The sequence below is a fragment of the Crocuta crocuta genome, unplaced genomic scaffold, assembly GCF_008692635.1.
Source record: "Crocuta crocuta isolate KB4526 unplaced genomic scaffold, BGI_CrCroc_1.0 scaffold179, whole genome shotgun sequence".
Classification (NCBI taxonomy): domain Eukaryota; kingdom Metazoa; phylum Chordata; class Mammalia; order Carnivora; family Hyaenidae; genus Crocuta; species Crocuta crocuta.
This window is the reverse complement of record NW_027551568.1, coordinates 4,969,838-4,979,893: the sequence shown is the minus strand read 5'-3', so window position 1 is coordinate 4,979,893 and position 10,056 is coordinate 4,969,838. Positions and strand designations below refer to the sequence as shown.

The following is a 10,056-nucleotide window of genomic DNA, read 5'->3' as shown; positions in this document are numbered from 1 at the left end:
TCCCCGGGCCATGCTGGGGGGAGGGGGGGAGAGGGGGGAAGGCGTCCTTCCCTCGAGATGTGGGGCCTCCTGGACACAGCAGCACCCCTACCTCCCACCCGCTTCCATGGGCCTCACGCTCATTCTGCAAGAGCAGCTAACCTCTGAAGCTTCCGCACCTACAGCGTCCTGACTGCCTCTGGTCCACACTTCCTGCCCTGGGGGAGTGTCTTTTCCAGGAGTCCTGTCCTAAGTGACGCCACTGAGGTAGGCCATGGCCAGGCCCATTCCAGAGTCTGACCCCAGGGAGCCGCTTATAAAGTCAGACTTATTGAGTCTTACCTTTGAAGATCTCTTCAATCCCCACGTCTCAGGCTCTCTGAGGCTCGGAAGCCAAGGACCCCTGTAACCTTTATTATTCCTTCACCTTTCTTTTCCAGGGCTGTGGAGGCCAGAGGCCCAACTGACTGGGGAGGGGTGGCCATCAGAAGGGTGGATTTTCCTCCTTGGCCATGGGCACAGACTGAATCTCTTTCCAGAGCAGCCCTTTGGGGAGGGCTCACTGTGTACTAAGTGCTTTCTGTATGTCACCCCATGTCGGCCTCTCCACGTCCCCAGAAGGGGTGATTTTGTCCACATCCGAGGAGCAGACACAGGAAGCTCAGAAGGAGAGCCGGGTGGCCCGCCTTCCATTCCCTGGGAAGTGTGGGCACCGGGTGGACGCAGTCAGAAGACCCGTGCACAGGGCACTGACCCAGGCTGTTTTCCTTCCCAGGACGCCCTGGAGAGAACAATGGGGCGGGCGCACATGGCAAAGACGATCGAGGCCCTGAAGCTGCAAATCCAGGAGGAGACCAGATGCCGTCTGGCGGCCTTGTCCCGCAGCCTGGAGCTGCTGGCCCTCGAGGGGAGGCTGTCCACGCGACAGAAGGAGGAGCTGCTCGCACAGCAGCACAAGGCCTTCTGGGGAGAGGCAGAGTGCTTCAGCAGGGGTGAGTGAGTGGTGGCCTGGTCTGGGGTGCAGCCTTCCCAGGCCTGGGAGCGAGGGGCGGGGGGTGGGCCTGGGGGATGGGGTGTGGGGGGGCTGGGCCTGGGAGANGAGGGAGGCGCCACCTGTTAGTGTCAGGAGATGTGGAGCAGCACCCACGATGGCCGTTGCGCCCCCGGGAACTGCGTCTCGTAGTGTCTCTTAGCCTTGCTTGCCTTCGCCATAAGGCAGAGTTCGACACAGGCTGCCCCTGGGGCCAGGGACTGCCCTCTGCGTCTACTCCCCAGTGATCCGGGCTGATGGAGGCCCCGGCGTCGTGCAGCAGAGGGCAGAGGAGGTGGAAATACCAGAAAGGACAGATGCCACTCAGCTGCAGCCTGCAGCCCTACGCAAGGCACAGGGCCCTGCTTTGCAGGGCAGGTGTGGGTGGGCAGTGGCTGAGCATGTCGGGCAGGAGAGGGAACCCGACGTGGCTGGAGCAGGCCCTGGGAGGCTCCCGGTCAGGGTTCAAGACACTGAGGGCATCCGAGACCCAGTCCAGGTCACATCATTAGAAAAATGGAAGCCACGTCTTTTGCCTGCGGGGCACAGGCTGCCCTCCAGCTTCCCCAGGCTCTGGGCCAGGGTGGTTCCGTGATGGTCCAAGGCCGCGTGTTTGCCTGGGGCTATGAGAGCCGAGGGCCTTTCTGGTCTCAGGCAGGATGTCTGCGGGGCACGGAGCCCACATGCTTAACAGTTGCCCCCGCGGGTTTCCACACCCGCACAGGGATGGCCACTGTCCGACCAGGGAGTGCGAGGTGTCTTGGTCAGCTCTGGCCGCCGTCACAAGATAGCGCAGACCAGGGGGCCACACAACAGACATTCCTTTCCTGCCAGTTCTGGAGACACTGAAGTCCAAGATCAGAGCACTAGCCGCTTGGGTCTGAGAGACCACGCCCTGCTTGCAGACGGCCGCCTTCTCTCTGGGCCCCCAGATGGCAGAGAATGAGCTTTCCTGCACCCGTTCCTCTTCTCATTAAGCCCCCAGCCCCATGGGATTCGGACCCCAGCCTCGTGAACTCGTCTCAACTTAATTGCCTCCTCTAGGCCCCATCTCCAAATGCAGTCACGTGTGTGTTAGGGCTTTAGTGTATCAATTTGGGGGACGCAGTTCCGTCTATAGCCAGCCAGTGACCTGGCTCTCTGTCCGCAGTGGTTCGCGCCCCCTCCAACAAGCCTGCCCGCTGCCTGGGGAGACTGGGGTCAGAGGGCAGGCCCTCAGTGCTGGGACCTCAGGACTCCAACCAGGCCATTCCACGAGGTCTTGTGTCACTCGGTGTCACGGCTTCTCTGCCCACGTGGAAGCCTGCTGTTGGCTCAGGCTCTGGATGTGTAGAATCTGAGCACGTCTGGCCTTGGGGGTCATCACACATACTGGCCCGGGCTCTCCCAGCAGGAAGAGTCCCCAGCAGCAGCAGCGAGCGGCAGGGACAGGACGCACAGCCCCCACTGACCAGGCTCTGTTGAACTTGGGCAAGACAGGGGGTCAAGGAGACCATCAGGAGGTGGAGGGAGGACCCTTGGGCAGAGGGAGGACTCTGGCCTTCCTGGACATCTAGTCACACACATTCTTTTCTTTGCTGCCAAAGGCTAAACAGATTCTCAGACAAAACCCAAGGAAATGTGCCTGGGTTTCAAGTGTGGAAGGGGTGTGTGGGTGTGGGTGTGGGTGTGGGTGTGGGTGTGGGTGTGTGAAATGCTGAAGCAAACATCTCCAAGGACTGCAGACCCCTGGTAGCCGGGCCCCCGTGAACTTCTCCATCCTCTACACTCAACATCTCCCCCGTCTGGGGAGAAGGACTGGCTGACTTCTCTGTCTCCTCTCCCAGAAGCCTTCTCTGGGGTCCCACACTCCCCATTGCCCCTCACCCTTCTCACCCCACCGCCCCGCCCCTCATCCGCATGGCACTGTTTCTGGTGGGATGGCCCCGGCGCCCGTGCTGTGCCCGCCACACTGCTGGGCTGAGTGACCGGGGCGGGGCGGAGGGTGGACCCAGCCTCTCTCCCCCTGTAACCTCCGCACCAAGCAGAGACCTTGCCCTTGGGCTCACCCTCCCTCCTTGCGGCCCCAGCCCTCCCCGCCCCTCCCCCCAGGTCTGCAGATTTAAAAACTCATCCTGGTTTTTGACCCAACTACAGCCTGAGATGTCACTGTCCCCCGGCAGACCCCGGCTCTCCTGCCCCACCCCTGTCCCTCCCCGCGTCACCCACCCCTCCCTCATTTTGCCCCAGGAAAATGCCTCTTCTTCATCCCCTGATCCGGTTGGCCGGCCGCCCTGAACAACAGCTAAGCGAGGCCTTGTGTGGTGTCCCGAGCGCTGGGCCCGCGGGGAAGTGGCTCAAACAACGTGGGGCCGTGGGCTCTCTGCAGGGCCAGGAGCTCCTACCGCCGGCCACGTGTGCCTGAAACATAAAACTGCCGCTCCTCCTCAGTGCCGGGAGAGTCACCTACGTGTCCTGTGGCTTGTTNCTCGCCGGGCAGAGGGGGCGGCGGAGCTCAGGCTGGCTCAACAAGAAGAGCAGCGGCGCTTCCTGGCCGAGGCACAGCTCACCTGCGACCCAGGCCAGTTCCTCCAGGTGAGCTGCTCCTGACTCTGCCCCTCCCCCACATCCACGGGCACAGCTGTCCCGGGAACGGCCACGCGGGCTGAGTGCTGTGGCTGGGTCCTCATGACCGTGCAAGGAAAGCCAGACACGCTGGCACGTGCCAGGCACTGGGTCAGCTTCTCGCCCCCAGACGTCAGCCCAGGGGCATTAGCACGTCCAGGGGCACGGGGACCGTGCATGTGAGCCCAAGTCGGCAGGACCGGGGAGGTGGCCGAGCTAGAAAATGCCCTTGTGTTGACTCGGAAGGGGACCAGGAGACTCGCCAGACGGGAGATAAGAGGTCCCTGTCCTTGAGGACGAGGAAACGAGCTGGCCCGGCACAGGCTGGAACGACCCAGCTCCGCTCCTCAGAGGGACGAGGACCCTGCCTTTGCCCCGTTTCCCCCTAACGGGTGGGGGTGGGGTCTGCTTGTCCATCCTGCACGGTGGTCAAGCCATTGGGCACCAGGGCCGCCGGGAGGTGGGTTGGAATACTGACTCTGCTGCTCGGGGGCCGAGTGGGCTTGGGCACATTGCTCGCCCCCCAGCCCTCAGCTTCCTCATCTGCACAATGGGGTAATGGCACCTAGGTCCCACGAGACTGCGTGCCCGGGCCCTTCTGCTCTGCGTTGGCCTGTGGTGGACCTCGTCTCAGCGCTGCCAGGGGGGATCGAGGCACAGTGACCGGCATGGTCACAGGCATGGGCGCCCCCCCCCTTGGGGGCAGCTTGGGGGCAGCAGCAGCTCCCCAGTGAGAAGCCAAGAGAGGAGACCCCTGAAATCAGAGGAGAGGCATTGAGGTCCCTTTAAGGTCCAGTCACCCCCTTCTCCAAGGAACCTCCTCCCAGGCCCCTTGCAGGTCATAAAGTGGGGTGCGGGCTGTTTCTGTCCTCGGGAAGATGTATCAGAAATAAGAGTGAGAGGCTGTGGTTATACTGGCCCCTCCCCCAATGTCACATTGCACAAACCTGAGTGCGGAGAAGGAGAAGGGGGCGTGATGGGCGCTGCCAGGTCCTCCGTCCAGGTCAGGCACACACTGGTGCTCAGGAGACGGGTACAGGAAGGACAGGCTGAACAGATGTGTAAAAGAACAGATGAACAAGCAAGTGAATGAGCAAATGGATAAATACGTGAATCATGGGATGAATGAATGAATGAATGAATGAATGAATGAATGAATGAATGCAGCTCTCACCCAGACCCAGTGCCCTCCCTTTTCTGGTCCCTGCCCTTCCCTGTCAGCCCACCTCCCTCTCTCACCCCCACCAGGGCCAGACGGATTCTTACTGCCTGGTGCCAGCTGCGGCGGCTCCTGGAACCCCAATCGTGTGGGTTCCCCGTCTTCCCTCCAGGGAAACTTCCTTGTCCTTAAAGACTCAGCTTGCATGAGGAGTTTCCCCCGTGGACTCTGCGGGAACTCTGTCCCTCTGCGGCCGTGACCCGCCATGCCTCTCTGATCGTGTCTGGGACACCTAGTGCACACCCGTCTGCCCCATCTCCCTGCCCTCCTCCGGGCTCCTCAGGGCAGGGCCCAGCCATGTGGTCGGGGGCGCCTGGCGGGGCACTGACCACACTGACCTCTCATGACCTGTGTGCATCAGCCCTGCTGGGCAGTGGGCTGCACTGGGTCGTCTCCCAGGGCCTGGGTGCTGGTCCCCAGCGGCTCAGTCACAGAGTGATGCCTGGGTGGCTCGTGGCCGGGAGATCAGGTTTGTGAACTGCAGCCATGTGATATCCCTGTCTGTGCCTCTGTTTCCATGTATATACATTTTTTGAAGTTTTTTAAAAATTTATTGGGGGGGGCAGAGAGAGAGAATCCCAAGCAGGCTCTGCGCTGACAGCACAGAGCCCGACATGGGGCTCGAACTCACGAACCTTGAGATCATGACCTGAGCCGACATAAGTCAGGGATGGACGTTCCTCAGATCTGAGAGGCCGGGGTCCTTTGGGGAATTGTTCTAGGAAAAAAATTGGCATCTTCTTGTGGGGTTCAGCTCCCGTTTTACTCACAGGCTTTTCACAAAGTCCTGGAGAGGCAGAGGTTGACCCAGAGCTACCTGAACGAAGAGGAGGACGTCAGAACCACCGAGGCCGTGGCTGCGCTCTGCCAGGTACGTGGCCTCACGGTGGGACCTTCAGAGAACCCTCGGGATCTGCGTGTGCGTGGGAATCTCCCATCCTCCGGGCCGGGGCCCCAAAGAAGCAGGTTCGGGTCCAGCCCTGGCCCTCTGGGTGGGCACACGCCCACCATGGGTCCCTCTCCACGTCACACGCCAGGGTCCTGTCTGAGTCACCTTCCGTTTCTGTGGAGCTCAGCACTCTTACCTCCAAACGTCCTTAGACGCAAAGGCAAAGGAAGTGAGTTCACCCAGGATGGAAAGCAGGCCGGCTTTTGTGGGTGTCGTCAGGGTAGAGCCGTGATGAGGAGGGAGCGCCAGCGCTGAGTGCCAGCACCCCCTCTTTCTCACTGGGCAACCTCATGCAGTTCCGGAGCGGGGAGGAGGAGGGAGCCCTGCTTGCCTGGAGGGCTGGCTTGGGGAGAAGAGGCGCACACCCCCGCCCTCCAGAGTGACAGGGGCTCCCTGGGATATGGTGATGACCGGGACACAGAGCGCCTGCCTCGGGCACACACCCAGCCAGAGCTGCTGGGAAGGCGGACATGTCGTCACGAAGGAAGGTGACAAGTGCCGTCGTGATGCTCAGCGCCTGAAGGGTCCACTCCAGACTCAGGGTGCCTGGGTCAGCATCTTCGCTCTTCTCCTTTCTCACTGGGTGGCCTCCACACTTTCCTGGGCCTCTCTAGTTCCCAGTTTCCCTGTCTGGGAAATGGGGAGAATGACAGCCCTTCTTCCGCAGAGTGGTGTGAGCACCGAATACAGGACAGGCCCTAGGCAGCTGCTGACATTCAGCCACGCCCCATCCGGGCCACACCCCATCCGGGCCACGCCCCATCCAGCTGGCTCCTGTACAGGGAGGAGGCACAACCGATGCCCTGGGGTTAAGGCCAGGTCAAAGACAGCTGTCTGCAGGAAGAGATGCATGGGCCAAGCTTTGAGGAGGAGACAGTCTCTGTGGACAGGGAGTTGGGGGGGTGGGCAACCCAGGCCAAGAAAAACGTGTGGAGGCGGGAAGTGCAAACCCTCACCATGTGACAGCCGTACTGGGTGAATAGTGTCTGTATTAGTCAGTTCAGCTGCTGTAACAAAGGGCCCCAGACAGGGGGGTGGGGAGGCTTAAACAGAGGACATTTATTTTCATACCGTTCTGGAGATCAGAAGTCCAAGGTCAAGGTGATCTTGGGTTCTGGTGAGGGCCCTCTCCCTGGTTTGCAGACGGCCCCCTTCTCCGTCTCCTCGCTTGGCCTTTCCAATGTGCTCATGGCGAGGAAGAGCACTCCGGTGCCTTCCTCGTGTTAGGACACCAGCCCTGTCAGCTGAGGGCATCCCTTATGACCTCACTTAACCTGCCGTATCTCCTGAGGGCAGGTGCAGCCGCGTTGGGGTTAGGGCTTCAGTATTTGAATTTGGGGGACACTGCCCAACTCATAACAGCGTCTCCCCGAATTTCAAGTTTCCCTGGAACCCCAGAACGTGACCTTATTTGTAAATAAGGTCTTTGAATATGTAATTCGTTAAGAATGAGGCCCCAGTGAATTAGGGGGGCCCTGAATCCGATGACTGGTGTCATCAAAAGGTCATGTTAAGATGGTGGTGCAGCTGGAGCGGGAAAGCCACGCATTCGGAGCACCGCTGGCCACCAGAGCTGGAGGAGCTGGGAAGTACCCCCCCAGAGAGCCTTTGTGGGGACCGCTGCCCTCATGACGCTGTGATCTCTGCCTTCCACCTTCACAACCGTGAGAGAATCCGTTTCTGTTGTGTAAAGCCACACGGTTTGTGGGATTTTGCCATGGCGGCCACAGAAAACCGATGGAGGAGCTGATCTTTGTTCCGGGCAGGCTACTGTCTTAAGTGCTTTCTGAGTATTTGATCGCTAAATCCGAAGGAGAACCCTGTGTGGTGAAAACTGCATTTTCCTTCCTACACAGATGAGAAGCTGGGAAGAGTTTTCTGGAGAAACGTGCAGGGTGGGATTCAATTAGTCAAGGTTCCGGACCCCCCACCCCACCCCCGCCCAGGCAGGTAATGAACAACCTTGTCAGGACTCGGAACTCTGAGCGGAGAGTGAGAAAGCTGAGTTCCAGTCCCGCCCTGGATCCTACCAATGCTGTGTGACTTGCACTGGTTACATAACCTCTCTGTGCTGGCCCAACCATCCTGCTCAAGATCAGAGTCAGCAAGTAGTGAAGACGGGATTTAAAATAAGCCTTTCTACCTTCAGTGCTGATGTTCTTGCCAGAACCGTGTCACTCCGAGTGGGCTGTGTGGTTGTGACATCTTGGCCGAGTTGCCAGACGGCCTGGGTTTTAATCCCAGCCAGGCTGTTCACCAGTTACAGGATCAGAAGCAGCTTATCAAATGTGTGCCTTGATTTCCTCCATCTCAACGACCTTCTGATGCAGCAGAGTCTAAGAACCGCTGTCTTGGAAGGGGGTGGGGTGGTCCAGTGACCTAACACTCATGGGGCAGATGTTCTGAATGCCCCGCCCTGTGGCCCCTGCGCCACCGCCCACCCCCAGCAGGCTGACACTTCCTCTCATGTTCTGTGATGATCCTTCTGGCTTCTGTGCAGGGAAGGCGCTGTGGAGGGAAAGGTGGAGGCAGGGACCTGGGGAGGCACGGCAGCGGTCCTGGCTGGAGACGGCAGGGGACCTGCGCCGGGATGGCAGTGGTGGGGGCGGCGAGAAGTATGGGGTCCGGGTCTGTTTGGATGGTCAGCATCTCATCTCCTTTGTTACAATGGGAATAATAAGCTTTCCTCATAGGACTATCCATCCAGAGGCTAAATGAGCTCACACATATGTTGGGCACGTAGTGAGCACTCAGTCCGTTATCGTGACCCCGGTCATCATTACTGCCTGCCTGGGAGGCTGTGTGCGCAGAACGTAGGCAGGGGACGACTCGCCTTGTGGCCTGGCTGGCTCGTCCGCAGACCCAGGCACCGGGAGCCATCATCTGCCCCCCTCTTTGGGCAGGACGCCAATCATGATGTCGTGGGCACGGAGGCTGTGAGATAAATTCGATGACCACCTAAGGGTTCTCAGGCTGCAGAGAAAAGTGCATTTTTCTGAATTCCCACCATCTCCTGGCCTTTAAACAAACGGTAAATTCTCAGTGAGATTGAGACAGTGCTGCCAAATTACACGTCTCGGTGCTTCATGAAGAGACTGCTAGCATGAGCCCAGAGTTGTCCTGGTGGTGACGGGCACACGGCTGGGCTCCACCGTCCCCTCCCAGGGAGCCGCGTAGACCTGTGTGTTGAGTTGGATCACGCCGCGGACTGTCCCAGCTGTGTCTGCTGAGGAGTCTCAGCTCCTGATTCTCACTGCAAGAGTCAGGGCTGAAGAAAATAAAAGCAAAAATGAAACTGTCCTGAAAGAAAGCAGCAATCATAATTATAGGCACCCAGGGAGCGTTTGGGAGTAATCCCCAGACACCCTCATGCCTGATACCACGTGCAAGTTTGGGGGTCCCCAAGACGACCCTCAGGTCTAGAAGGATTCCATGGAAAGCTATTCCACCCACAGTTACGGTTTATTTCAGCACAAGCATACAGAGTACAGTCAGCACACGGGGCAGAGTCTGGGGCTCCAATCCCGAACCTTCCAAGTGTCCTTTCCCACCGAGTGTGGACGGCACTAACTCCTCGCGGCAGAGACATGCAGCGTCACACACACATCATGGGGCCGGCCACAGAAGCCCGCCCGAGCCGTGGCCCGCAGTGTTCACTGGGGCTCAGCCATGTGGACCTCCTTGATCTGAAGCCCCAGCCCTGCTGGAGGATACACTGATACCACGTAGCCAGCTCTTTGCTTTAAGGTCTAGGAGTGGCTTTTAATTTCTGCTATAATGAGCATCAGTACTTTCAAGTCCACATCCTGTAATTACGCTCCTGGGAGAACCTGAGGGCTTGTTTTTGGTGTCTGTTGTCTGTTGGGTCTGTAGTGATGTTGTTTTGTCTCATGTGCCTGTTTATTTTTTTATTCTATGCCCTATTCCAAATGTGTACATTTATTTGTGAAAGCAGGCGTACAGTCATGTCCTGTAAAGAGGAGTTGCAGTTGTTTAAACTGGTCAGAGCCTGTTTCCTTCCATTGCATTCATGGTGAAGCTTTTTGGGTTCTGACACTGAGCATGGAATGATTCACCGGGCCCACCCTTGGGGAGCCACGAGCTTCACCTTCCGTCCCTTTTGAGCTGGTGGCCGTCGGAAGTCCCATCAGCTGCTCAGCTGTCTCCCCGCCATGGACCCACTCCCCATGGCTGAGCACAGCCCCAGAGCTGGGCATGCTTCTCCGTGCCTTTTCCCCGACCTCCGTCCATGCTCTTCTCAATGCCTTGTTGGCT

General features: G+C 59.0%; 1 protein-coding gene across 1 annotated transcript in view; it reads left to right on the top strand.

Annotated features, from left to right (window-relative positions):
* Positions 1-10,056, top strand: part of EVC (EvC ciliary complex subunit 1) — a 60,692-nt gene that overhangs the window by 23,759 nt on the left and 26,877 nt on the right. The window contains exons 9-13 of the mRNA XM_077750383.1: positions 755-971; positions 1,255-1,387; positions 2,836-2,923; positions 3,440-3,583; positions 5,605-5,703. Of these exons, the coding sequence (XP_077606509.1) occupies positions 755-971; positions 1,255-1,387; positions 2,836-2,923; positions 3,440-3,583; positions 5,605-5,703 (681 nt within the window). The remainder of the gene's footprint in view (positions 1-754; positions 972-1,254; positions 1,388-2,835; positions 2,924-3,439; positions 3,584-5,604; positions 5,704-10,056) is intronic.